The sequence below is a fragment of the Manacus vitellinus genome, unplaced genomic scaffold (genome assembly GCF_001715985.3).
Source record: "Manacus vitellinus isolate BGI_N305 unplaced genomic scaffold, ASM171598v3 scaffold_46_pilon, whole genome shotgun sequence".
In the NCBI taxonomy this organism is placed as follows: domain Eukaryota; kingdom Metazoa; phylum Chordata; class Aves; order Passeriformes; family Pipridae; genus Manacus; species Manacus vitellinus.
Window position 1 is genome coordinate 5162167 of NW_021940578.1, and position 26953 is coordinate 5189119.

Sequence of the window (26953 nt, forward strand, 5' to 3'; positions counted from 1 at the left end):
TCTCATTTGTTGAGGAGACGATGCCTGTGTCCTGGAAGACGTTCTCTATGGATGTGTGGGGTGTGTGCATGTGTGAGCTACCAAATGTGCAGCGAAAGCAGCACGGAAGGGACCATTTGCAATTAGCGACTCCCTGGCAATTAAGCAACCCCTTTAATTAACTGAAGGTTGAATAAATTAGTGCTGTAAGTCACAGACCTATCCTAGACCCACCCGTGCCACGGAGCCTCTGGGGTGGTGTTTTCAGTGCGTGTGCTGTGCGTGTGAGCCGTGAACTGAGGCACAGATCAGGTGTTCTCTGCATTACAGAGGAATGACTCAACCACTGGTACCTCAATAGTGTTCAAATGTAGCACTGGAATACAATCTAACTGTTTGGAACTAATTCCTTTATCCCTTTTTCCCCCTGCTCCTTCTCGTTTCTCATTCACAGAGTTCAGATTACACTCGTGGTGGGGATTTGTTGGCCTGAATTTTCAAGTGATGAGATTTCTTCTCCTTTTTTTGAGGGGGAGGTTGGGTGAAAGGAGAGCTTGAAATGAAACAGGGACTCCCCAGCTTAAGACAATTTTTTTTGCGGTCTGATTTCTCCTGGACTGGTGCCTGCATGTTTTGCAAGCCCACTGACACACTTTACAAGCCCACTCACAGTGCCTCACGCTGGACACCTGAAATTACCAGCAGCTTCTGAAAACCTGAGCTGCTTCCCTCCCCAACCAGTCCCCCAGGGGCAGCCTGGTCTTCTCAGTCTGAGGAGGCCTTTTTGGCTTTTAGAACAGACTCTAAATTTGCTTTTTGTCCCCCTCTCACTTGCCCAGCCCATCCCAGCTCAGCAGCTCTCCTGTTCCTCTGTACTGCAGAGGGGTCTGTGAACGTCCAGGCTCTGTGCAGGTTGTCTCCTGGTCCGTGTGGGCTGCCCTCAGAAGGTCAGATGAATCTGCTTTGTACGAAAAACCCAATGAAATCAGTGAAGTCTGCTCCGTTTAGTGCGTGTGCCCACACCTGAGCGAGGTTCAACCCTTTCCATCCCATTCCTAGAACCAACATCAGGATTTTACTCTTCTGCTGGGCTCGTATCGACTCAAGGTGACCCTGGCTCCAGGGTCCTCTTGGAAGGAGGATCAGCCCAAAGGCCCCATGGCCGTGTCAGAGGTGGAAGGTGCTGGTGCTGGGCTTGGCCTGACATTCCAAGATCCTGCTGAGAACTCAGCAGGAGTCAGGAATGGCAAAAGGAGAGCGAAGCCCAGCCAGGCTGCTGGAGGGAGCATGGCACGGCAAAGAGGGGCACTGCAGGGCCAGGGAGGAACTGCTGGAGGGGAAACACGGCTGATTTCAAACAAGGAACGAGTTGTTATAGCAGTGGTTCAGCATCTGGTCCAGCTGTGGCTGCTGTAGCATGAAGGGGGGCTGCTGCCTTGGGAGCAAAACCAGAGGGGAAGCGAGAAATGTAGCAGCTGAGGAGAATTCTTCTGCCATGTGCCCTTGGCCTCCATACACTGAAAATGGTGTGTGATGCTGTCCTGCCTCCTGAGGATCAGGGAAAGGGGCAGTGTGACTCCTGTCCCCCCCTGGTTGGGTCCTGAGCAATATCCCACTGAGCCTGTTCAGCAGAACCCTGGGGAGGAGGGAGCCTTTTGTGTCTCTGCTGCACTAACTATGCAGGTGCTCACTGCTTTCCTGTGCAAGAGAGAGAAGGGAGGAAAGGGCAAAATAGTTCCCCAGCAGCTTGTGGGGGTCCAGAGCACCCCGACCCACACTGTGTGGACACGAGGTGTCAGCATCTGCCCTGGGAGATGCCAGGGTGGAATCGCTTCTGGTGCTGCACGTCCCTTGCTGAGGAGGAGGAGGAGGAGGAGGAGGAGACCTCGGAGGGGGCGTGTGTCTGTGTCTGTCTGTCTGTGCGTAGTACCCTGTCTGAGGGGAGGAGAACCGTCAACTCTGCGTGTGGCTTCTCTGCCAGTCTTAGTTCGTGGTGTCTCACCCAAAACGTTTATTTGTGTGATTTCCCATGTGAGCTTTTCCCAGCGGAGGGGTGTCCCCGAGGAGGGGGGGCCCAGGCTGTGTGTGTTGATGTGTTCTGCCCAGGGACCCCGGTGTTGGTCTGCAGGGAGGCAGCAAGGCCAGGCAGGAGCCCCTGCCCTGACGAGGGTGCAGAGGTTCCCTTGGTCCTGCTGCTGGGCAGACCTGGTCCAATCCATGTCAAACCGTCGTCACTTTGATTTCTCTGTAAGTTATCCGACTTATTTATGTGGAACTCTGTTTCTCGGAATTTTTTGCACTACATGGGATTGGGGAGGGGATACAAGCAATAGAAGCCAACATGTACAATAAAGACATTTTCTTGAATACTGGATCCTGCCTCTTGCATCCTTCCTTCCTTCTCACTTCTCTGGCTCACTCCTGGGGAGGCAGGAGCTGCTCTCTGCATTGCCCTGGGCAGAGGAGGGGAAGGATCCCCAGGCAGAGGATGCTCATGGAAGGCTCATGTGCATCTGTGCCTGAGCAGCCACTGATGAGATGTGTCAGGGAGGTTTAGGTTGGATATTAGGAAAAGGTTCTTCCCCTAGAGGGTGGTTGGGCACTGAACAGGCCCCCCAGGGCAGTGGGCACAGCCCCAAGGGTACCAGAGCTCCAGGAGCGTTTGGACAATGCTCTGAGGGACAGGGTGGGATTGTTGGGGTGTCTGTGCAGGGCCAGGAGTTGAGTCAATTATCCTTGTGGGTCCCTTCCAGCTCAGGATGTTCTAGGATTCTATGAGGTCTCATCTGTTTGGATGTCACCAGTCCAGCATTTTGCACAGAGCAGGGACAGGCTCCCATTCTGGAGCCCACTTCAGACTGGCCCTGCTGATGTGGATGTAATAGAGGAGACAACAGGGAACAAAACCAGTTTTGAAGGATCTTCTGTGCTAAAAGGAGCAGCTCTTCCCCCAGCTCCTGGCCCTGGGCTCAGCTGATGGTGCTGGATGCCTGGGCAGGGGGGCTGCTATCCTGTGGACAAGGGGCTTTGTATTCCCAGAGAGGATGTTGTGCTGGGAGTGTCCACCACTCTGCACACATTCCCTCTATCCCAGAGAAAGAGCAGGGCCAAGATGCTGGTGGTTGTGGAGACCACTGGGAAAAGCCCAACTCAAGGCATAGAGGCTTCAGAGGCAGGCTGATTTACACCTCTCCCTGCCCATTAAATTCCAGTTTGGTCTCCCCAGGACTCCCAGTGCTGTTGACAGCTTTTCCTGCAGTGGAAATGAAAACCAGATGAGAGACATCCTCCTGCACCCCCAGCTGCCACACGCAGCTTGCCCAGGGGCTGGACGGCCCCATTCTGCTTCCCAAATGCTGCCAGTCCCTGCTTCCCGGGGGGAATGCCGAGCCCATTTCACGGTGTGGGGAGTTCAGGGGGTGAAAAGAGCAATGAGAACTGCCTGGCAGCATCCCCTGGGGCCCAGGAGGGAACTTTCCCATCGCGGTCTGCCGCGCGGTCGGAATGCCTGGCTCGGCTGGAACCCTGCCCGTGTCCTCTTTCCTGCTGCTCTCTAGGCTCCTGCTTCTGCTTGGGGCTTCTATAAATAACTGCCGTGCTCCGAAAGCCTTCCTGAAGTCTGGAGGCTGCTTCCCTCCAAGTTCAGGTTCTCCTGGAAGCAGAGCCAGTGAGCCCTCGAGCTGGTGCACCCAGCACGCAGAGAGAGGGGACTGTCCTCAGCCACTGGTCACACCTGGCCCTGCCATCTGTGGTGGTGTCACTGGTGTCCCAGCGAGCAAAGTGAGCTGTATTTGCAGGACCTGCAGTAGTTCTGTCACTATTCTGAGCTGTAAGGTTTTTATTTAGAACAAACATGCTGGAGGAACGGCACGTTTCTGGTCACAGTCTGACCGTGTTAGCCACGGACCTTAAGAGGAATCACACTTTTCCTGAGTAAAACACAGTTGGTGCTGTTTGCTGTAATTTCTGATCTCTGCCAGGAGGTGCTGTGCTGTCAGATAGTCGTTTCCCAGCTGTGCAGAGAGAACAGAGCTCACAGAAGCACCCTGCCATAAAAATTAGGGAATTTCTGATCGGGGCCCTCTGGAGGGGTGTCCTGTTGCTTTGCTTGGCCATGAAGGGTTAATGGATTATATGACAGAAAGGGGAGGGGGACAGGGAGGCTGTTTTTAAAGGTCAAAGATGGGGAAACCTTGGAGAAATTTTATGGCATATCCGTTATCAGCTGCTCTCTCTGTGCAATCACCTCTTTGGGGAATATGTTGATTTTGTTTCTGCAAGGTAAGATGCAAACAGAGAGAGCCTAACACACCCAATATGTCTGTAAGACCTCAGAAATAGCCAATCCCAGTTTGATTCAAACAGATTCTCTAAGAAAACACCCTCTCCTGGTTTTAAAAATCCCCTGTTGAAGAAATCACCCGGGACTCACCACACACCCTGGGAGTTGTTGTGGTGAGAAATAACCTTTCCTGTGAAAATACACGCCTTGTTTCCAGCTTCAGCTCACCCACCTTCACTTTCTCTGCATCCCTCCTGGTTCTCTGCCCCAGCAGGTTGTCACAAGAGTGTCACAAGTGTGTCACAAGTGTGTTCCCCACTCAGGTGCTTCCAGCATCACCACATCCCTGCAGCCTCTCTGCTGCAAGATGGAGCTGCTGGACTGTCCCTGGGAACAGGGAGGAGGCAAAACCTGCTCCCTGCCCTCTTCCCAGAGGACAGTCCCCGCTCACAGTCACTGTTGTCTCTCCCTGGCTGGCCAGGCTGTAACAGATTTATGGATTTACAGCCTTTGTTGTGCTTCAGAGCCTTCGTAAAATAAGGTGTAGATACGTCACATCACGTGCTTTATAGTAATTGCTTGGGTCACTGTTATTTACATTAACTAAATCTGATTTATTTTTCAAACGTGCTGTCAATTAAATTAGTTTGACAAGATCTAATTTCCACAACCCCGTGTTGATTTGTGTTAATTATATTCTCCTCCTGTAATCCTTAAAGTTAATCCAACTCCCTCACAACTGTTACATCATTTTCCCAGGAATCAGCGTCAACTGACAAACCCATAATTAACTGGGGTGGTTGTTTTACCCATGGAAACACTGATATTCCTGTTAACTTATGCAATTTCTTTGCAAATTCTGTGGTCCTGCGAGACTTCCTGCAACCCAGAACCTTTGTGTTCAGGTCTTTGAAACTCTTTAACGTGAATTCTCTGGATTTTCTGATCCAGAGCATCTGAGTTTTGTGTTTACTTTTTCACAGCCACCTGACCACAGAATGAAATGTCATTCCCTATGGCTGTAACTGCCTGGTTTTTTTCAATCCATTGCACAGAAATATTTACCTTTTTTTTTTGTCATTAACTACTTGTTATTTATATTTTCACGCAGTAAGGGAATCATACCATAAATCTTTTGTTTTCCTCCTTTTAAAGCATTTCTTCTACAAATACACCTTTAGCTTTGCTGGTCACACATCTCCTTTTGCTCTTTGCTTCCTCTATCAATTCTCCATAATCCTTAGATTCCAATTAGATTTCCCCTGCTTATTTCCTATATTTTCACACAGCTTATTTACTTTTATACCTTTAATCCAGCTGTTTCTTTTCAACGAACGCCCATTCCGAGCGCAGCCTTTTGAACCCTTGAGCAACAACCCTAAAAGATTTTTTGTTACTGCTTAAACAATAACCACCAATATTATCTTATTTTCCCCCGTCCCGGGCTGAACGGTGATCGAATTCCACCGGGGAAAACGCTCCGGATGGGTTTATTAGTGGCTCCAGCTCCGTGCTGTTGGACAGTAAGGAACGTTCGTGCCCTGCACCGCTGGGTTGATAATTCCGTGGTTAATTCCTCGTCACAGGGAACATGTACCTGGCTCGCCCCTCCCAGCCAGCGGGGCGGGAGCAGGAGTGGGAGCCCCGGCCGGGAGCTGAGCCTGGCTCAGCCCACACCCACTCGAGTCACAGCGGGCGGAAGGGAAGGGAAGGGAAGGGAAGGGAGGGAACGGCCGGCGTGACACGATCCCACACACAGACCTCCAGCTCCCCACGGCTCCGGGCGCTTCCCGGCATGGGGAACATCGCGTGTGTCCCGCAGGCACCTGGGGGCTTCAGGAGCTCCTTCCGAAGGAAGCCTTCGCTGAAGAAAGCGTGAGTACCCTGCTTTTTCATTTCGGGGTGGTTTCCCAGTGGGGCTGGTGCTCTCCTGTGGGATGCACCGTGCGGATCCGGGCTGGCGGCTGAGCCCCCGCTCGGGGAACCCGGCAGTTATTTCATATTTCGTGTTTCATGCTCGGTGTCCCGTGGTTTTGTGGGGTGCTGGGCAGCGCCCAGGCGGGATCAGCTCGCCCTGACTGCCTGGGATGGGGTCCTCTGCCGGCAGGGAATCCCAGCTCCCCAGGGGAAACACCACCACCCCCCAGGAGAAACAGGGTTTATTTAATTTTGGTTTGATGGTTGAACTCCTCTCTGCGGGACAGGCAGGGCAAGGTGCAGAACACCCAATACTCCTTGTGTTCACTGGTGGTTTTCTCTCTTCACGACTCCTGGAGTCGTGGTGCTTGTTGGGGAAAAGTAACTTTCACACTCTTGTCCCTCGGATAGAAAACCCCAAATCCCAGCACTCTGACACGTGATTTGACCTGTGTTTGTAAATCTGAAGGGGGAATAACAGAAAATGTCTGTGAAACCTTTTGGGGATTTGGGTGCTGGGCTGGCCAGGGCAGTGCTCAGGTACCACAGCGATGGGCGGCTGTCCCAAAATAGAGCTTTCCAGGGAATGCACAGCAAGCTTCCCTGCTTTTCCACTGCCTGTGCTCCCATCAGCACGGTCTGCCAGTACCTACACATGCACAGAGCAGATCCCTCCCCATCCCGAGGACTCTGGGCTGGAAAAGAGCTCTGTTGGGAACCAGAGCGATTCCCTGTGAACCTGCCAGCCCTGTCTACCCTGTGTCTGTGCTGGGCTGTGAGACAGACCCCCTAAACTCTGCAGGCTGAGGGGTTTCTAATCAAGAGGAGACACTACACTGTCCCCTTGGTCTCCTGTGCTGCCATAAATTAGGAGTAAACCTGTAGAAGCCTGTGGAGCTCCTGTGGGATAAAAAAGAGGGGGTCACTTGGGGGAATTTGGACCCTGGAGGGCTGACATCCCACCTGTGGTGGAGCAGCCAAGCCCCAGAGCACCCCCTGTCCCTGCTGGCTCCCAGCTTCCCACACTCAGGGCTCTCCGTGGAGATAAGCCTGGTTTCTGCCCAAATAAATGCTGCAATCTGAGATTCCCAGCAAGGGCTGGGAAGTCCCAGCAAAGCAATCCCAGTGCTGCTCAGCAGCACCAGTAACGTGTTAATGGTATGTGCAGGCAAAGGAGAACCGGGGCCCTGGCTGGGAGTGGAAGGAAAGAGAGAGGAAAACCACAGAGGCAGAAACAAAACCTCCTTGTGAATGTCTGTTGGTGTATCTGTGCATCTCTGCTCCAGGGGGGGGTTCTGGAATAGCTGTCAGGGCTGGATTTGGTCTTTGTGTTTTGCAATGGAACATCTGGTCCCTCTGCTGATTCGGAGACACGGATGAGCCAAATCGATCATTTGGTTCTGCAAAGACCTGTGGAAAAGCAAAGAAACAGCAACAAGTGCAGCACAACCCCCATTTCAATTCTCCCAGGCTGTTTATCAGCCCCTTCGCTGGGCTGGGATGATTAGAAAGCCCATGACAAATTGCTTGCTCAGTTTACTGGCTTCCTTTATTTCTGGGCAGAATTCTCTGTGCATCAGCCTGGATCTGTGTTTCCTGGATGTGTGTTTTGATTTGTGTTTTTTTTTCCCCCCCTCCCTTTTATAGACAAAACAGCAAGAAAAAACTGCCCAGCTTTTTTGGTCTAGAAGGAGGGCAGGAGAGAGACACGACCACGGACAAAATCCTGCAGTATATTCCAGCAAAGGCAAGTACAAACACATCCAAACCCCCTCCCCGCTGCTCCAAGAGTTTATTCCCACCCAGCCCAAAGACAGCACTTAAGAAGGACGATGGATCTGGATCCAGGGGCAGCAGCAGGTCTGTCTCAAAGGGATGGAGCCCAGGGAAGGATGAGCCCTGTGCTCACACAGCAGCAGAATTACCTGCCCTGGGGTCCCCAGGAAGGTTTGGGGGGGACCTGCCACCAGCAAAAAGGTGTGATGGGGTGGGAGGGTCGTGCTGGGAGCCAAGCAGGGATATCTCACCCCCCACTTCTGCTCTTTCTGGGTTGCCTGAGAGGGAAGGGAAAATCGGAGCGAGCACTCAAAGGTGAGATGATTCATTCCCACGCCGGAATGAGACGGAGCAGGCAGCCTGTTAGCAAGGAGCCCTGGGAAGGCAATCAGGAAGGGCAGGTCTGCCCCAGGCATGCACCAGCCTTGTGGCCATATGGCCCATTTCCCAGCGCTGCTCAGGGAAAGCAGAGGTGAAGGGATGAACCCTGGTGTGTTTTCTCGGTCCCTTTGTGGGGGACAGGGATGTGGACGGAGTTTGGGGACCCTTTGGGCTGTGCTGGGCAGGCACCTCTCCCACTGCATGGCAAATAGGCTGCGTGGATGTGGGGAAGGGGAAACTGAGGCAGAGACTCAATGCCAGGCAGAGGGAATTTCAGAGATGGCACAGCTCCCTGTGGGAGTCAGCATCCAGAAGGGTCAGGCAGCAGAGCCCAGGGCCCAGATGGATCCTGGATGCTCAGCAGGATGAGCTGTCATGTTAGCAGGTCCCGGAAAAGGAATCCTGCAAGAGGACACAACAAAGGTCACCGAGAACTTATTCATTCGGGAACACAAGTGTGGGATCTCTCCAGGGAAGGAAGGAGGGTGGGTGGAGCAGTTGTTTAGCAGTTACCCTCGCCTGGGGCAGCTGGGATGCAAACTCCCTGCTCAGCCACAAGCTTCTTGTGTGGCCTGGAGAGAAAGCCTTAGCTTAGACCCTTTCCCACTCCCGTATTTTGAGGAGAACCAGGCACTGTGGGGCCAGGTCAGAGAGCAGCCATCAGCACAGGGCTCTGATGCAATCTCAGAGGAGATGGGATCACCAAACCTCTGGCCATGCCAGGCAGCTTGGGACTGGGGCAGGTGACATCCCTGAAAACCAGCCCCTTCTGGACCTGGCACACACAGCCAGTGCCTTTTGCTCCCACCACCCTCTGCCCTGTTTCCCACACTTCCCAGTCATGGCTCTTGTGGAGCCTCGGCAAAGCGAGGGGGGAGGATGTGCCAGAAGAGCTGTGCTTCTCATTTGCTTCTTTTATCATTAAACAGCAGCTTTCAGAGCCCCGGGGCACCAGCCTTGCAAGGCTGAGCTCTTCCTGCTGCCTGGGCTGGTGATTCAGTTGGGAGTCACTGGGGTCTGCAGGTTAATTAGTAACTTGTTCTACCTGTAGGATGAGGCATCTGAGACTGGGGGGGGGAAAGAACATGTCAGGGCACTTGCACTGCCAGAGACCAAGCCCTGGGAGAAACCAAGTTTCCAAGGATCTGCACTGCCTGGAACCCAGTGGGACCGCTGAGCTAACGGGAATGGGGCTGGTCAGGATGGGGCTGGGGGAGGAGGGTGCTGGTCCCCAGCACAGCCCAGCCAGGGGAGCGAGCAGCTGACTGGAGAGCATTCCAGAGGAAGAATAAATCCCTTTTGTTTTGGCTGCACACTGAGGCATCCCCATGGTTTTGGGTGGTGCCTGCAGCTGGAAGGGCAGCAGCAAATTTCAGGGATGTCCATGGTCTTGGACTTGCTCCCATGTTTAACCACTAAATCCACCTGTCTCCTAAGTCTCACTGCAAACCCTTGCAAGCTGGGGTCGCTGGATCCTTGTTTGGGAGAGGGAATATTCCACTGATCTTGTTTCTTGCCACATGAACAGCGGCCATGGAAACTCTCCCTCTCCCTCCCGACTGCGGGAGGATCCCTGTGGAAGCTGGCAGGTTGGCCGAGCTCTTTGCCAACAGTGCTGCTGGATTCCCAGCTCCCAGGTTGCTTTTGCTCCTTGGTGCCTTATTTATTCCCAGGAAGTTTGGCTGGCACGTTCCAGGCAGCAGTATTGCCCAGGCAGCTGGTAGCCGGTGTCGTTCCTTATCTCTGTTTCCATAATTTCCTTACTTCATCCTCTCCCCACTCCCTGTTTCTGGTGGCTGCCCTTATCCCAGCAGTGTTTTGTTATTACTGCCCCAGCTGCTCTTTGCTCTGACAGTGGCTTGTGGCACAAATATGACCTTTTCCTACTCTGAGCTGCCTCAGTGAGACTTTTAACGGGCAGCCAGCGGGTTCCCTGGGTTCTGTTCCATGCCTGGGAGAGCTGGAGGGAGGCTCTGAGCAGAGAAAGGGTTAACTCGTGCCCTAAAAAGAGTAACCTAAATTCAGTGAGGCCCAAGCTTTGCAGGTGAAAGGGCCCCCGAGAGCTTCAGGCTCCTGTTCCTGGTTCACCAGCCCCCCGGAGCAGCGCTATCCCTGGAGAAGGCTGGGAGAGGGGGGTTAACCTCGTGCCAGAGGGGTGAGTCACAGAGTCCCCAGCCAGACAGATCTGGTGAGCTGTGCTGCTTCCTCATCCATCACGGGCACACGCAGCTGTCTCCTTGGCACAGGGAGCCGGGAGCGGGCACACGCCGGAGGCGGGGACGTGCCGGCAGCCCCGGGGTGATGGGCTGAGTGATCCCGCTGAGCCCTCGCCCTGCTCATCCCTGGAAATGCTCAGTTCGAGCCCAGGGCAGCCACATAAACCCGCTCCAAACCTTCCCTCTCCCACCTGCCTTTCCCTTTTGCTGGAGGATGCATACCTGGAGTCTGTGGAGCGTCTGACCAAGCTGATATTTAAGACTCCCAGGCTAGTGTGTATCCCAGCCTCTGTGGGAATCCGTGGCTGGGATACAGCCCTTCCCTTCTCCCCAAGGAAATCAACCAACCCCCAGAAATAAAAGTGTTATTCCCAGAAAAGCTGCAGGAACAGCTTTTCCCCCCTGGGATTCATGCATTTATCCAGACAGTGTGACAGCAGTGCCCTGCCATAGGGGTGTGGGGTTGTGCTACTGCACAGAAGGAAGAATTCCCCTATAACCAGGGAATCAGGGAAGCCTCCAGCCCTGAGTGCTGTCTCCTCTCCTCAGTCCTGGCTCTCCTGCACTGCTTTCTGGCTTCCTGTAGCTTTTCCAAGCTTTTTGCACTGGCACTGAGCAGCTTCACCACTCAGTGCCTTGCAGCTGCTTTTATGGCTGTGGGGCTCTGCCCCAAAATTGTCTGGCACCCCAAAACAACTGACTCCACCTAGAGAAATCCAGGGATCTGAGCAGATGGGAGAGCCAAGGAATCCAGGTGGAACTAGAGCAAAGAAAACCTTCCCACTACCCCCCGTGGAAGGCACACACTGTTTGCTTAGCCTCAATGGGTCCTTGTTCCAGTGGATTTGATTAGGATGATAAGAGGTTTGTCTGTGGAGTTGGGATACCCTAAAAGTAGGATGTGCCTCTTCCCAATGCAGAAACCTCACCTTTAGGTCAGCATCTCCTCCCAGCAGTAACTGAACCCCAGCTCCATGCTGGCATGGAGACCCAACAACAAACAGCCCATCCTGGGCACCTGCCCAGGGCACCTTTCCAAGGAATCCCTTTTGGGAAGATGTTCTGGGAATGTCTCTTCCAGACATCACCTCCCCATTCCTCTGATTTGTTTTCCCTGTGTCCTTGGTACAGATTATCCCGAACCCGGAAAACCAGAAAGAAAACTTGGACCAGAGGTTCCCCAGCCTGTTCAAGAAGGGACGAAGGAAAACGACTGTCAGGAACCTGGGAAAAATCATCTATTACTCCAAGGTCAAGTTAAAGTTCCAGCACTGCCAGGTAAAAACTGAGGCACCTGTTTGTGGGCGTTTTCTCTCCCCGGGTATGACCCTGCAGAACTGGGAAGGGAAGTGTAATTCTGGGAACTGTGACTCAGGGAGGCTCCCTTGGGATGTGTTGTCATGTGGTGCACAGGTATCAGCTCGTGCACCTGCTCCCATCCCTGTGGGCAGCTGGGATGTGCTTCCAGGCTCCACTGCTGGGCTGGCAGCAGATCCATGGTGGGAACATGATGGTGGCCCTGGGATGAGCTTCCCTGTGCACGGATCAGCCTGGGATGAGAGGGAAGTCGGGAGAGGGAAGGTGTCCTGAGGTAACCCCCAGGATGTGTCTCTCCTGCAGGAGGTCAATGACTGCTTCTTGGAGCTGTTCCAGTCCTACCTGTACTTCCAGTCCGTGGGCTCCAATGGACTCACCCACCAGGTAGGGCATCGCCTGGTCGTGCCAGGGCAAGCACTGGGCACTTGGGTGGCTCTGGGCAGATGGGCTGGGACAGGGGGCTCTGCTTCTGGGGCTCCCCTGGCCTCCTCTAAGAGATGTCACCAAGTCCCTTCCCGTGCATGCCAAGATCCTGGGAAAGGAGGGCATTTTTTTCCCCAGGGCCTGCACTCAGATGACCTCAGTTTCACCTGAGTCCTTGGCCTTGCCTGTGGGCAGAGATAAAGGACCCCACAGAGGTGGGAGAGGGGCTTGTGCAGGGCTGGCAGGCAGGGCCAGGGGTGGGAGGTGTTCAGCACCAAGCACAGGGAGCTGAGCCTTGGCAGGGACCTACAGGGGCTCCTACAACCCAAAATCCCACTGGCCTTGGTGCCTGTGGTGGTCTTGGCCCTGCCCTCTGGACCAAGGGGGAGTTTTTTCATCTGCAGGTTGGAGCTGATAATCTTAGAGGACTTCTCCAACATTAATTAATCCGTGGGAGAAGGTGGAAATAAAAAACTGAGGGCAGCTCTGGGGAGCCCTCCTGGCAAACTGCTCATCAATCTTTTAACCTGATGATGCTGGTGAATTACAAATAATAAGGAAGTCACAACTGTGAAACAAGAAGCCCTGGATGTGCTGTCCCTCCACAGGAGTGAGCAATTAAAACTGAGCACGGCTGTTTCGGAGATGGTTATAAAAATTAGTTCCTTTTAGAAATGATTCACTGTCTTGCAGGTGACTTTATGTTGATGCAATACATCAGTGCAATCTCTCGAGTCACCCACCAAACAGCCTTCAACTGAAAATTCGCATGTCAGGAGGCAAACCATATTACAAAATCTCCTGACTGCTTTATAAACAGCTCCTTAGTTTATTAATTCAGGGGAATTAAAAGGGAATTAATGTTCCAGTACTGGCCCCAAGACATTAGCAGCCATTAGCATCTTTTATGGGGCTTGTTTAGAAAGCCCAAAACGGGGAGTACAAACTTGCCACCTGTTCCTGTGCTCTGTTATAGTGGGAATCTGAAGATCCAGAGCCTAGGAACCAGACAGCTCAGTTTTGCTTTATGGTCAGCTCCATCTTCTGTGTTTCTTGTGTTAAACCACCGTTGTCTTGCTGAGGTTTCTCTTAAAACTGAAAGATTTAGAATATAAAGAATATAAAGGAAGAGTTCCTGCAGAGGATTGCTGCAGCACTGGCCCCAGGAGCTGCTGAACCTGCTTCCTCTGGGGAGTGTGCTGGATCCAGACCCCAAATGTCTCCCCTCAGAGCCATGTTTTTCAGTCTAACACTGAGCCACAGCAACCTGGGAGCCTGGGCTCCCAACCTCCCACGGCAAAGGGGCACCGATGGCAGAGCTGCCCCCAAAATAACAGTGTGGCTTCCCTCTGCAGGAACTGCTGCCTCTGAAGGAGCTGAATGTCTGTGAGATTGAGGCTGGGAAGGGCCCTGGGCAGCAGGATTGCCACGCTTTCCTCATTGCAGGTGGGTGCCTCCTTGTTTGCTTTGCACAGAGGGCAGAGGGTGTGTGAATCAGGCTGTCTCTGCTCTCTGTCCCACCCTGACCCCATCCCAGGAAAGAGGCTGCAGGGAGATGAAGCTCTTCCTTCCTCCCAGAATTTACATCTTTCTCTCCAAGGCTTCCCTGCTCTTAAACACCTGGGCAGTGATGCCCAGGGCTGGCACAGGGAGGGGAGGGGATGGATGGTCCTGTGTTCCAGCTGGAGGACTCATGGTGACAGTTCCCACCTCTGTCCAGTTATTTGAATGAAAAAAATGGAATAAAACTCCTTCTCTCCATATAAACCCCAAGGGCAGGGAGTGACTCCAAGCAGTCAGGGCACTGAAGGGCACAGTTCAGTGCCCAGAGGTGAGTGAGTTGCCTCCACAGTAACACCAGTTTGGTGCTGCCAGGACCCAGTGTCACCTCACCAACTCTTCCCTCACCAGCCTCCACAAGCTCTTTAAACTTTTCTCTGAGTGCTCTTGCTTTATAAAAGATCTCCTGGGATGCCAGCCTGTCTGCAGCTTGGATAGAGGCTTCTTTGGGCTTAGTCATTGCTGAATTACAGGCATAAATGATAAAAAGGAGGTGGTACAAACGACCCTCCAATTTTAAGGGCTGCTGAGCTGTGGCTGTGCTGCACTGTACCAGGCAAGGCTCTCCAACCCTTTTTGGAAACCTGTAAAATGAAGGAAAATATCTCCCAGGGGCATCTGCTCTGGGGTGGGGGGACTCGTTCTGCTTGTATGAAAACAGGCAGGAGTTTGGCTGGGTGGAAAATTGCCTCAAGCTTTGTTGGGTTCCTGTCCTGCTTGGGGGAAGAACAAGCCAAAGCCTTTCAGAGTGCTGTGCACGTTGGGAAGCAGTGACAGGAAGAAACCAGGGAGGCAGCGATGTTTAGGACTGCTGGGAGATCAGTGGAACGGTTTTATTGTCCTGCTGGAAGGGGAGGAATCAAGGCATGGAGGGGGTAGGAGCCTTCCCATGTCCCCACACAGGGTCAGGGTGGAAATCTCTTCGTCTCATGACTCTGAGACACAACAGACACACATCCATTCTCTTGTGAAATCCTGTGGCATCCGTAGTTCCCCATAACTGCACTGCCAGGGGTAGTTCAGCTTACTGGAAGTTGTTGCAGGATCACTGGAAGCGTGGAGGTGGAGTGGAAAAGGAAGCCTGGCAGCATCCAGGGTGTCCTTGGTGGACAGTGTCTGGCTGTCACCTGGGCTTTATGGTCCATCCCTTGCCCAGCCTGTGGTGCTGGTGGAGTTACTGAGCACCTCGAGTTACCTCTGCCTCCCCTGCAGCCTTTTAGTGTCTCCAGTCTGGGAGATTTGAGTGGGAATAAACTGCTCCTGCTCTGGGAAGGGGGTTTCTTGCTTCCAGAGCTCCTCTGGAAGCATTCACAAGGAAGGAGGAAGAAGAAGGCAGAAGAAAAGAGCACGAGGGCTGGCAGGGGTTGCTCAGCGTGGCTGGGTCGTGGCCCTGCCCTGGGGCTGAGGGCAAGGGCAGGAGCTGAATTAGCAGCAGCCTCTCAGACTCTGCTCAAAGCCTCCCACAGCTCCTGCTCCAGCTTCAGGCGTGTCCCAGGCTTCAGGCTTGGCCAGCAGGGCCTTTCCTCATTTTCTCTTCCCTACCAGCACAACTCCTACCAGCCTGGATGCCATGGGAAGTATCCAGAGCTGCCAGAATACCTAGAGAGCACTAACACCATCATACCCTCCTGGCTACTCCATAAAGCAGGGAATCACTGTATCTTCCTTGCAAAGACAGGGGAACCAAGGGAAGAGGAGGCAGGAGAACTCCAGAGCCTCGGCAGTCCATAGACACTTGGATACCCAGAAAATGCTTGGCACTAAATTACTGCAATGGATTTGGAGTCACTCAGGGAGTCTCTGCCCCAGCTTCCACACCTCTGCTTTGTTTATGCACATTCGTTTCAGAGCATTTCCTGAAAGGCAGAAGCGTTTCAAAGTCTTAATTAACCATTGTTTATAAATAGTGCAGGAATTAGGGTACTAAAGAAGGGCAAAGTACCATGTTTATCCCGTGCACGGGCTTATCTCAATACTTCCAAGTCCCACAGAGCCAGATCCTACTGAGCTTGCACCAAGCAGGGTTTAATATGAGATTGCTGGTAAATTATTAATCATAACATACATTCTGCATCCTGCCAGAAATGGTTATTACCATCACTGGGTCATGTCTGCAGTGAGTAGTAGAGGGGTGTGTGAGACTGTTTTGCTCGTGCTATTAATTGAAGGAGGCTGGAAACGTCAAAATCAACAAGATGCAGGGCTGTTCCTCCCTTCAAGAGAAGTCTGAGGTCAGCTGCAGATTGTCTGGCACAGATTATGTTTGGTGGAGCAATAAATAAACTGTGTCAGAAAGCTACCAGTGTTCTACATATTGAGTGCCAAAGTGAAAGCAGGAGATAGCACGGAACTTTCTGATGGGTTGTGACAGTCCCTGCCCACACAGGTGCTTTTCACAAACTCCTGGGGGTTTTCAAAGCTGAAACGTGTGCTGAGTTCAAGCTTTCGTGCTGCCTTTGAGTTTTGTTCTTGGCCTGGTTTGGGGTTGGGAAGTGCCTGGTGGTCAGAGCCTGATGTGTGTGAGAAGGTGCTGGAGCACTCCCAGCAGCCTGATGTGAGAGAATGTGCTGAAAGAGTGGTGGGAAGGACTGGAACAGGGCGATGGTCTGATGGTGTGATGTGCAGAGTGCAACGTGGATGCTGCAACCCATGCCCTTATCTGCTCTGCTCATCCTGTGTCTCACAGGTCCTCGGCTCAACCCCCTTGTTGTGTTCTGCCCCTCTGAGTCAGAGCTGAAGCAGTGGCTTTATCACCTGGAGAAGCAGATCCAGCTGAATGGAGGAAGCCTTGCCTTGCCCTTCCTCCCTCAGGTGAGTGTCTCACAGCCACAGTCCTGTGCTGAGCAACCAGGGAAGCTGGGATGGTTTCATTTCAGAGCTTGCCTTTGGTGTGGCCTTCTGTGACAGAAGGGTGCAAAAAAAGAGAAAGGTTTGCAAGAGGTGTTTGATAGACTTTGGTGGGGTGGGGGGGTGCTGAAAGGAAGACCTGCCACCTGTGGGTGCCACCACCACAACCTCCAAAGGGTCAGAGCTTTGGGTCTGGCTCAGAGAAACTCTGATGCATTTGGATGCTTGTGCAATTCCCCAGAGATTACAAAACATCTGGAGGAGGAGGCTGGAACCTAGAAAACAGGACTAGATTCAAGAGACTTTCTCTTCCCATCTCTGCAGGGTGTTTTAATTCCCTCCCTGTCTCCATCTCCCCACTTGTCAAAGAGAGATACCTCCCTTTGAAAGGCAATTTACAGGTGATGCTCGGTACCAGGAGCGATTATTCAGTCCCAGCTGGAAAACTGGCTCCTGCACTGATTTATTTATTCTTTCCTGCCTCTACCACACTTAAAAAGTGCCCTGAGAAGGGCCATGCACTGGATAAACTCAGGGGAGGACATGTCTGCCTGCTGCTCAGTTTGCTCCTGTCCCTAGAACGGCTGGAAGCAGAGCTCCGTGGGGAAGGAGGAGCTGCGGTGGTGCATGCAGCACATGCCTATCCAGGGCTGGAGTGGGACTCAGAGGGAATCCCTGGGCCGTGTCCTCTGTACCTCTGAAGTGAAGCTTCAGCATCTGCCATTCCAGGTAGGACACATCCCTGGGGAGCAACCTCCTGCCAGCCCAGCTCGGGAAAAGGGGATGGGTGGAGTGACCAGTGCAGGCTCCTGCCCGCCTGATGCCACCAATCCAGCAGGTCCCAAGGGTCATTTTACACCCATGTGAAGGGAAAATGGTTTCTTCCTGCTCCTGTGGCCCCGCAGGGGTGCTTGGGGACAGCACACAGGCATGTGCACAAGGACCTGCAGGACAGGGCTGGCAGCTGACCCAGTGTCACTTCACCAACTCTTCCCTCACCAGCCTCCACAGGCTTTTTAAATTTCTTCTGAGTGGTCTTGCTCTGTAAAAGATTTCCTGGGATGACAACCTGCCTGCAGCTTGGATAGAGGCTTCTTTGGGCTTAGTCATTCCTGAATTACAGAGCTGCAAGCCCCAGGAATCTGGCAGGAATCTCCCAGCGCAGGGGAGCAGCTTGGCCCTTTCCAAAGCAATCTCCTGATGCAGGGGAGCAGCTTGGCCCTTTCCAGAGCCCTTGCCCCAGGCTGCTGTCAGAGAGACAGAGCAAAGGGCTCTCCACATCCAATCCCTGCCTGGCTGTTCACATCCCTCTCCCTCCTTGCTTTCCAAGGAGCAGAATGACCGGCTGTTGGTGCTTTATGCCTCCACACTGGTGATAGTTTCTGAAGAGCAGAATGGCTTCTGTTTTAAGGTAAGTTCGTGCTGGAGCATCTCCCTGCTCTCTCAACCCATCCACAGCAGCTATTTCAGCTCTTCTTTTGGCTTGTTGCTCCCCTCCACCTGTGTTCCCTTGTGCTCCCTCGTGTTGGCAAGGGCTTTCCCTCCACGCTGCTCCCGTGCCAGCTGGCAGGTGAGCAGGCAGAGGGATGTTGCAAGTTATCTTCCCATGAGAAACACCTTGCCCTCCTACAGAAGCCCAGGGGGAAAGGAGCTGGCTGCCAAGGAATCTCTGGGAGGAGGGAGGCTGGCATGTTTCAGTGTGGTGGTGCTGGCAGGGAACCTGGCTCTCCTGATGGAACAGCCCCAGAGAGCCCCTGAGGGGGCTTTGCTTCCCAGGCTCTGTGCCACGGGACCACTTGGAAGCAGGGAGCATCCAGGCAGCACATCTGATGCTCGTGGGGAAGGGCACAGGCAGGGAGGAGAGTTCAGTGCTGCTGGAGCAGTGTTTGCTGCTCTTTCCCTCTGAGGAGCAATGTCTGGGCATGGCAGCAGAAGGAACAATGAGGATGTGGAGGTCTGAGTGTCCCAGGGGATGCAAGATCAGCTTCCCTAGTCTAGTGTGCCTTGTGGGAGCAGTGCTGGGAGCCTCAGCACAGACAGGCAGTGGCACTGTGCAGTCTGAGTGGCTGCCAACACCCACCGTGGCACTTGGTGACACAGCTGAGTGGCGAACACGGCAGTGCCGGACTTGATGATCCTGGCAGGCTTCCCTAACCTTAACAATCCTGTGATTCCGTGCTCTTGGGCATCATTGTGATGGCTTATTAACAGCCCTGTGCTTTCTGGTCCTGTTTCTTCCCCTGCTGGAACAAATGTGCCAAAAAAGAGCAGTGAACTGTGTGTGACCCCGCGTGCGGCAGCACCGGCACACGGCGGGGCAGAGCTGGGCTGCTCCTCCAGGGAACAGCATCCCTCTTAGTCACTGAGAGAGCAGGCAGTGACAGGGGAACCCTGCAGAGACTGAGGGCTTGTGAAATCCAGCGTGAACTCACTGGGGTCCAACCTTGTGGTTCCACATCACGCGGGATGCTTTTAATTCAAGGGTTACCCATGGGAAGACCTGCGTAGGCATCTCTGGAGAGGAGATGCCTGTGCCTCAATAGGAGAGACATGACCAGTCACAGCTCTCCTCATCCCCAGTGCAGCAGTGGAGGCTGTTTTCCAGCAGCTGGTGGCTTGTGTGACACACCTCAGACAGAGCTTGTTTTCGGGAACACGCTGTTTGCAGCTCCTGGGAACGGGGCACCACGTAAGGGGGCCCTGGGCTGGGCTCTCTGATTAGCTCATCTCTTTTGAAACCTTAAACCAGCTTTGTCTGCCCCTGTCCATGCAATGTTCCCTCTTCCCACGGTGCAGGAGCTCTGGTCCCGGGGCTCTGCGCAGCAGGGTGCAGGCAGGAGGTGATTCACCAGCCTGTGACACTGCACTGGGAACCTGATTTTCCACAGGCATGTCAGGGCACAGGAGCCTTCTCCCAGGGCTTCTGCAAATTAACTTCCCTTCCCTGCGAGCAGATGCTGAGCCCTACAATTTGTGTGTGAGGGAATGGGCCGGCCCTTTTGTTCTTGAGCTTCATACAAACCACAGGAGCTGCTGCTGCCAAGTGTGTGTGTGTGGGACAGGGAAGGGGAAGGCAGGGGCTGAGCCTGCCGGGATGGGGCTCACCCAAATCCACAGGCTCTGGCTCACCCCTGGTGGGAAAAGGCCCTGGGCAAGGTGAAAACCAGCAAGGGGGGAGCTGCTGGAGGGGCAGGTTCACACCATGCCCAGGGAAGGCTGGAGGGGCTCTCTGCAGCCCATGGGTGTGTTCTTTGTGGGATGCTGCTGTGCTTCCTGAGGTGGGACTCTACCCAGAGGGTGTTTCAGCATCCCCATGGACGGGGAGCTGTTTTTTAAGGGAGGATGGAGCACCAGGCACCAGGGTAAGCCCTGTGCAGTCTGCCTCGGTGGCAAGAGGCTTGCTGGGATGTGCTGGTGGCAGGAATCTTGCTGGGATGTGCTGGAGAGCTGAGGAGCAGCAGCCGTGCAGCGCCTGCGTCAGCTGAAATGTCAAACCCCAGCAATGGGGGGGAAAGGAGTCAGGGAGCAGAGCGTGAGCTTTCCCTCCCAAGGTCAGCCTTCCCGAGCTGCTCAGCCCATAAATCACTGCTGGGGCAGCAGGAATGCCACAGGAGCCTGCCTGTGCCCACAGGCTGTAGCAGAGGCAGCTGCCACACGAACCACGGACACCCGTGTGCTCCGCAATCCCCTCGCGGCAAAGTTGTCACGTCGGCCACATTCCCAGAACCTTTCCAGCTGGCACAGCTTGGAAGTGAGGGCGGGGTGAGGAGTTTCTGCTAGACACCTTGTTTTGCAGCCCCTGAGCTTAGGCAAATGAATCCTGATGGATTGCACCTTTCGGAGAGGGCCTTGGGCAAAATGACAGGCAGGGCTTCTGTTCCTGCTTTTTGTGCATTTCCTCCACTCCCGGGCACGGAGCAGAGTGGAATGAGGTGAGAACCTTCTTTTCCTTGAGCACTACCCAGCCCCTGTGTTCACCATCCTGTCCAGGAGCTGCACCCAGGGCTGTTGCCACCGGCTGCCCCTGCCCAGTGCTCTGTGCCCACAGAGAGAGTCAGGGTGACATCCAGGTGAGAGCAATAGGAACAGGAGCAAAAATACCACATGTTCCTTGTTTTCCCTCTGCTCAGAGCATGAGAGAGACGAGAAGTAAAGGGATGAGCTCATCTGTGTGATGTTTCCAGTGCAGAATCTGCTTCAGTGGCTCTCCCAGGGCTTTCCTGCCTCATTTCTCTAAGGAAAATTTACCCCAAAGAAAGAGGAGCTCTGGATCTGAATTCAGTGCTGACAAACCCCCTTGGCCCTTCTGCCACGTTGCCTGTCACAGAGAATTAAGCTGTCAGCGGTGACACTTAAAGGACATGTGGCAGCAGAGCAAGAGAGGGGCTGGGACAGGCAGCCCTGTCCCTGCCCACCCCACAGGTCACCCCAGAGCTGGTCTGGCACAGATATGGGATGGCCACGGGACACCGGGTGATGGCAGAGGGGACAGTGGTGGATGTGCATGAAAAGGTATAATAGCACTTAGGGTCAATAGCACACGTGGTCTTCTAACTCCCAGATCTTCCAGGGACAGGCTGCTTTAGCTCCCAGCTGACAGGAACAGACGTGTGGTGCCTGCCCGGGGCAAGCCGCGCTCCCACCTCAGGAGTGGCAGCTCACAACTGTGCCTCCTGTAACACAAGAGCTCAGGTTTCACCAGCTGGCATTTGCGGGGCTCAGCCCTGTCTTTGTAAGGCTTTGCAGGGAATGGATTGTGGGCATTCCTCCGGGCAAGGCTGGAAGTCCCAAGTTAGCAACTACAACCTCGTGCGGGTCCATGTTTGCGAAGTTTTCCGGAGAAATCAGAAATTTCAGCCATTAAACTGCTGGAAACAGAACTGGGAGGGAAGGGGTGTTTTTTCCAAGCTCGGATCTCAGGAGAGACTTTGAGAACAAAGCAGTCTCACACAGTCATGCTGGCTCCAGAGGCTTCATTCCTGCAGTAAGGCAGGTGGTTGGGAGAAATGGAAGCAGGAAACACCAAGCTGGGACAATCTGCTGGAGACAGAGTTCTCCAACAAGCCTGTGCCCCACACCTGTGAAGGTACAGAGGCCCCCAAATCCTCGCCCAGCTTAGCAGCAGCTTGGGTGTGCCTCTTGTCTCCTGCAGACCTGCCCTAGGGGATTCAGGCTCTGAGATTCCCCATCCCCATGGGGGATCCCAAGGCATCCCAGCAGGGCCAAGCTGCCCCTTCTCCCCAGGCCACAGGAATTGCAGCCAGGCTCCTGCCAGCCTCTCTCCATCCTCACCATGGGCTTCCCTCCTCGTGCTCCCAGCAAAACTCTGCACAAGGCTCCTCTTGGCTCCCCTGATGGAAAAGCCCCTGTGGAAGTGGAGTTTTGCTGCCCCAAGGTGGGCAGGGGCAGCCACGTTGTCCTTCCCACAGTGCCCACGTGCCCTATGGCACGGACTGGGAGATCTGCTCAGCTCTGTGGTCCCAATCCTGATTCTCTCTCCAACAGGGCGAGCTGCCACTCAACGCCATCCAGGTGCTTTTTGAAGAGAACGAGAAAAGCTCCTTTTTAATCGAAGGTGGGTGTCCCCACACCACGGGGTGTGCTGGCAGCAGCCACGAAGGGTCCTGGGGGGGCTGGTTTGCTGGTTTTGCTGAGCTGCTGTGGCCCCTTCTCAGCTGTGTGGGAGCCAGGCTCTGTGAACTGCACTGCCTGGAAATCTGGGCCCCTCAGTGCCCTCGATGAGCAGCAGGACCTGGCTCTGCTGGTGGAAGAGGCCACAGCACCAGGGGTGCACAGTGTCCCCCTCATTTAGACCCAGGCTGGGACTGCCCCTGTCCTACCCCCAGCCTGGTACAAACGGGCAGCACCAAAGGCAGAGCATTCCCATTGTCCCAGCACCTCCAGACCCCAGGAGGACGTGGGGAGGGGACGGAGCAAGAGGGTTCCCACGGGCTTATCGAGGGAGCAACACCGAGTCAGTGGAGCCCAGTGAGAGCAGCCAGTGCTGTTTTCCCAGGCCGGCTGATCAATTCGATCCGGGTGACCTGCCGCAGTTACGAGGATTACCAGGAGTGGCTCTACTGCCTCAACACGGCCCAGTTTCGAAACGCCGACTCCTCCCTCTCCGGATCCGAGAGTTTCTCAGGATCAAAGCCGCCACACCCCAGCCAGGTAACAGTCGCCTGGGAATCGGTGGCTGTCCTGTCTCTGGAGCACTCCTGTGACGCAGCAGACTTTGTCTTCAGGCGTCCTGTTTGAAGGCTGTCAGCAAGCTGCTGAGCCCTGCCAATTATTTAAAGCCCTTTATGACATTTTATAGGCAGATATTATAGCGAATTCCTTCAGAAGCAGGACATAGACTGTGACAGTGTTGTGCAGTGAGGCATTGGGCACAAGGGCATTAAAAGGGTCTTGGACTCGATGATTCTTGTGGGTCCCTTCCAACTCTGGTTATTCTGTGATTCCTGCAAGGAAGGGGAGACCCACACTGCCAGCTCTGCAGCTGGGACAGGTCAGGGTGCCTGAGCACCCCTTTCCTGCAGTGCACCCCCCTCATTCACCCTGGTCACCCCAACTGGACCCACCAGCACACCCCACACACCAGGCATGGCCACCGGGCAACTGCTGGCCGTGGGGACACAGCCCCAACCCAAGGGGTACCGAGGGCTGTGCTGGGCTGGCACTGCTGGGGCTGGGGAGGGATGTGCCTGTGGCCATGCAGAGGGTCCTTCCATCACCATGTTCTTCTCCCCATGCAGTTCACCAGCAGCGGGAGGGGGTCCCTCACCTCCGACGGCCGCACGAATTCCTGGGCGTCCGGAGGGAGAGTGACCACCGTGACCCACCTGTCCCAGACCAGCGGCTCCCTGCCCGACGGACACTCCTTCCTGCTGATGCCTGAGGGCAGGCTGCTCGAAGATGCCCTCTCCTCTGGCTATTCCCAGCCTCTCCATGTAAGTGAGCCCCTGCCAAAGTCCCCGTGTGGGACGGACGCTGCCTTTGGGCAGAGCGCTCTGGTGCGGGCAGTGTTTGCTGTGTGGTGCCTCAAATCCATGCCTGGAGCCTGGGTTTGTCCTGGCTCAGCCTCTGCTGATAAGGGAAAAGGCTGCGGAGGAGTCCCATCCCAGTCCTCCACTCTGACTGTTGGACAGGTTGCAAGAGGGCAAACAGGGTGGTTCAAAGGCCAGGAGACCCCAAAATAAGAGCTGGAGGTGGGTGGAGGTGATGGGCTAGGCAGGATTTTGGTCTGGCCCTGGGCAGCATTTGCATGTCCAGGGTTGTAGGAGTGCCCGGGGCAGGGACCCCGTGCAAGACCATCCCGATCCCTGAGTTCCTGGCCTGAGGAAAGTCAGCTCCAGGGTCTGCCTTCTCATTTCAGTGCCTGGCACAAGCCAACTGGCCCAGCACGGGGCTGCCCACACAGGACCTGCGGAGAGGGGGCAGCGCCAGGAAATCCAAGGGCAAATGCGGGCCGTGCATCCAGCAGCTGCCCAGCCAGGACTCGGAGAGGAGCATCTGCAGCCTCATTCCCGAAAATCCCAACGGCGAAATCCCGTCCCCGGAGTACAACGAGCCGTACTCGGCTCACGGCTCACAGCATCACCCCCCAGCTCCCCCGTCACACCTCAGCAGCGTAAGAAGGGTGGATTTTGGGGGGATGGATCCTCCTGCCTGGGAATGGGGAGCATGGTTCAGCTTTCCCTTGCGGTGCCACTGGCAGGGATAGGAGTGCTGGCAGGTGCTCTTGGGCAGGTGTGAAATCCATTTCCATTGGAAAATGGCCCGTGGGAGGTGAGGTTAAACGTGGCAGGTGGAGCAATGTCCCTCGGAGCCACGGGATGCTGGGCAATAATTCCCGAGACAACACGACTGGCACTGCTCGGTGAGTAGGAGTGTTATTGCCTCACAGGACACGGCCTCTTCTTCCCAGGGTTTTCCAGCATGTGTCCATCAATGGTTTAGTGTGTGATGCCACGTTTCCCTCCCCTCTGTGAGTGTTCATCAAGGAATTCCCCTCGTTAGCACAGACAGTCACTCCCATCATCCCTTGTGGATGAGCAGCGTTTGGGATTTTAGTTACAGGGAGATTTTCCCACCCCAGTCCCTCCTGGGGATGAACTGCAAGTAGAGACCAGCATGCCAGGTTCCTATTTCCACTCTGCCTTGGAGCTGAGCAGATGGAGCTCGGTGGGAAGCCAGCCCTCCACAGCTTCCAGCTCCCTGGAGAGGCTGGCCATGCCCTGCTCCCACTTGTACGCTGATCCCTACACCCCCAGCTCCCCCAGTGCTCCCACTGGGGCAGGTTCCAACTTCCTGGAAGAGGTACCTGTGCTTGCTACTGGTTACAGCTGGCCCTGACTCAGCACACAGGCTTTTGGCTCCAGAAATTGTGCCTCGGGCCATTTCTTTTCCTGCCATCTGCCTGAGCCTGAGCAGCATGTGGAAACTCCAGGCCTGCATTTCGGGGTGGGGCAGGGCACAGCATAGTTCCCAGGTTTTTTTCAAGCCAGGACAGAGTCAGAGGGGAACAGGTTTCCCCTGTCTTATCACTGGATGCCAGCGTCACAACAATAATCCCAGGAAGAGCCAGAAACCACAAAACAAAGGCAGAGACTGAGATGTGCTCCAGTTTACAGAAACTAGGGATGAGTCAGACACAGAGACCACTTTATCCACCCCAAAAAATTCCAGATGCGATAACTGAGTGCCTATTGAAGGCTACATTTCTTGTTTTGCACATCTCTTGGGAAAAGGCTGTTTCTGAGTCTGTGGCTGGCATTTCTCCATGCTGGTGATGACCTCCCTTCCCTCAGAGGGTCTTTCCTGACTGTTCCCTGTCCTTCTGTATCCCCTGGGTTGCCATGGGGCATCATCTTACTGCCTCCACACCCAGCCAACTTCCACTATGTCTGTGGCCATCCTCCCTTTCCCATCCAAGGCCTTCAGGAGTGGGGTGTAGTAGAATTTGTGAGGAGGGCAGAAAGCCTTGGTTTGGTAAGTGTGTTCACAGCAGGGCTGGTTCAGCAGGTGGGAAGCAGCAGGTCAGTGTTTCCCAGCTCTCCACAGCAGGTATCCAACCTGGATTTTGCTTTGCTCTAGTTCCTGCAGTGCCACAGGCAGACGGGTCCAGCTCAGGCAAACGGGTGCCCAGCAATCCCTGTGCCCCAGCAGCACCTCTCTCTGGAGAAATGGAACTGCCAGCCCCTGCCCAGTGGCCACTGCAGAGAGGTGCCCACAGCTCCCATTTACAGCACCCCTGGCACCTCCCACCGGCTCCAGCTGCGGGCACAGGCTGAAGCTTCTTATCTTGAGGAGGTGAGATGGTAAATGCAGCCCTGGAGCCCCACAGTGGCTGCAGGGGAACACATGGGGTGCAGGGGAACCAGCTTGACTGGAGTCTCACTGCAGGGGTCTTTGCTCAGTGACAGGGATCATCCTGGGGAGCGGGGAACCACGGAGGGCTGATTCCCTGGTGTGCAGTATCCCAGGACTGCAGTGCTGTGTCATCCTCATCACTGTGTCTCTTTTTCTTTCCAGATCTCTTCACTGCCAGAGGAACATCTGGGCCCTTCATTGCACCCACCAGGTGAGACTCTTGGGGGGGTGCTGGGGGGCTGAACCCTCCCTGCCCCGCCAGCGTCCGTCTCCATCAGCGTCGTTCCAAGCAGGGCTGGTGCCCTTTATCTCTCCTGCTTCCCCGGGTGGGACTGAGCCTGTGACCCTGCCCTCTGCCTGTCACCCTGCCCTGGGCCTGTGTCTGCCTGGTGGAGACACCTGTATGGCTTCCACTGACTCACAGCTCACCTGTCCCACGTGGGGACCTGCGGCTTGTCCCGTGGCGCACACGCTTTGCCCACCTCTATTTGCACCTGGGCTGTGATTTAACTCATCCTCGTTCTTACCTTCTGCTGGCGAAGGGGAAGGTGACCATCAGGCTGCTGCTGCTGCTGCTGAGCTCTCTGATCCCTTGGGTCTGTTTTCCCCCAGGTGGGAATGTCGGCACCTACGACCTGCCAGATTCCAGCTGCCGGCACCGCGACTCCGCCGCCTTCCACGACTATGCCGAGCTCCAGAGCTTCCACAGTGACTTCAGCTATGACAACCTGTGGGAAGCTGAGGAGAAGGAGCCAGGCACCCCACACACCTCCCCATCTCCAGTCCAGCAGATTTACCAGGTCTAAGGGATGGTCTCCACAGCCAGGCACAGAAAGCCCTCCCATCCCGGGCTCTTTTCTCGCTGGGCTTCCCTCCAGGA

At 54.6% G+C, this 26953-nt stretch overlaps 1 protein-coding gene across 1 annotated transcript; it reads left to right on the forward strand.

The window, feature by feature from the left end:
• The first annotated feature begins 6056 nt into the window (after positions 1-6056).
• On the forward strand, positions 6057-26953 carry PLEKHN1 (pleckstrin homology domain containing N1). Its single transcript, XM_018079347.2, has 15 exons — positions 6057-6136; positions 7826-7925; positions 11683-11829; positions 12172-12252; positions 13647-13737; positions 16538-16662; positions 17278-17427; positions 18029-18109; positions 22204-22273; positions 22715-22869; positions 23457-23651; positions 24077-24331; positions 25798-26013; positions 26236-26284; positions 26686-26953. Exons 1-15 carry the CDS (start codon positions 6057-6059, stop codon positions 26877-26879), a joined length of 1989 nt encoding a protein of 662 aa, XP_017934836.1. The 3' UTR covers positions 26880-26953.

Bases quoted from the DNA above. Each gene is read 5' to 3' on its own strand.
- PLEKHN1 (XM_018079347.2), top strand. From the start codon at position 6,057: ATGGGGAACATCGCGTGTGTCCCGCAGGCACCTGGGGGCTTCAGGAGC. The intron at 17,428-18,028 runs GTAGGACACATC...TTGCTTTCCAAG, and splicing joins TTCAGCATCTGCCATTCCAG to GAGCAGAATGACCGGCTGTT. The intron at 22,274-22,714 runs GTGGGTGTCCCC...CTGTTTTCCCAG, and splicing joins AAGCTCCTTTTTAATCGAAG to GCCGGCTGATCAATTCGATC.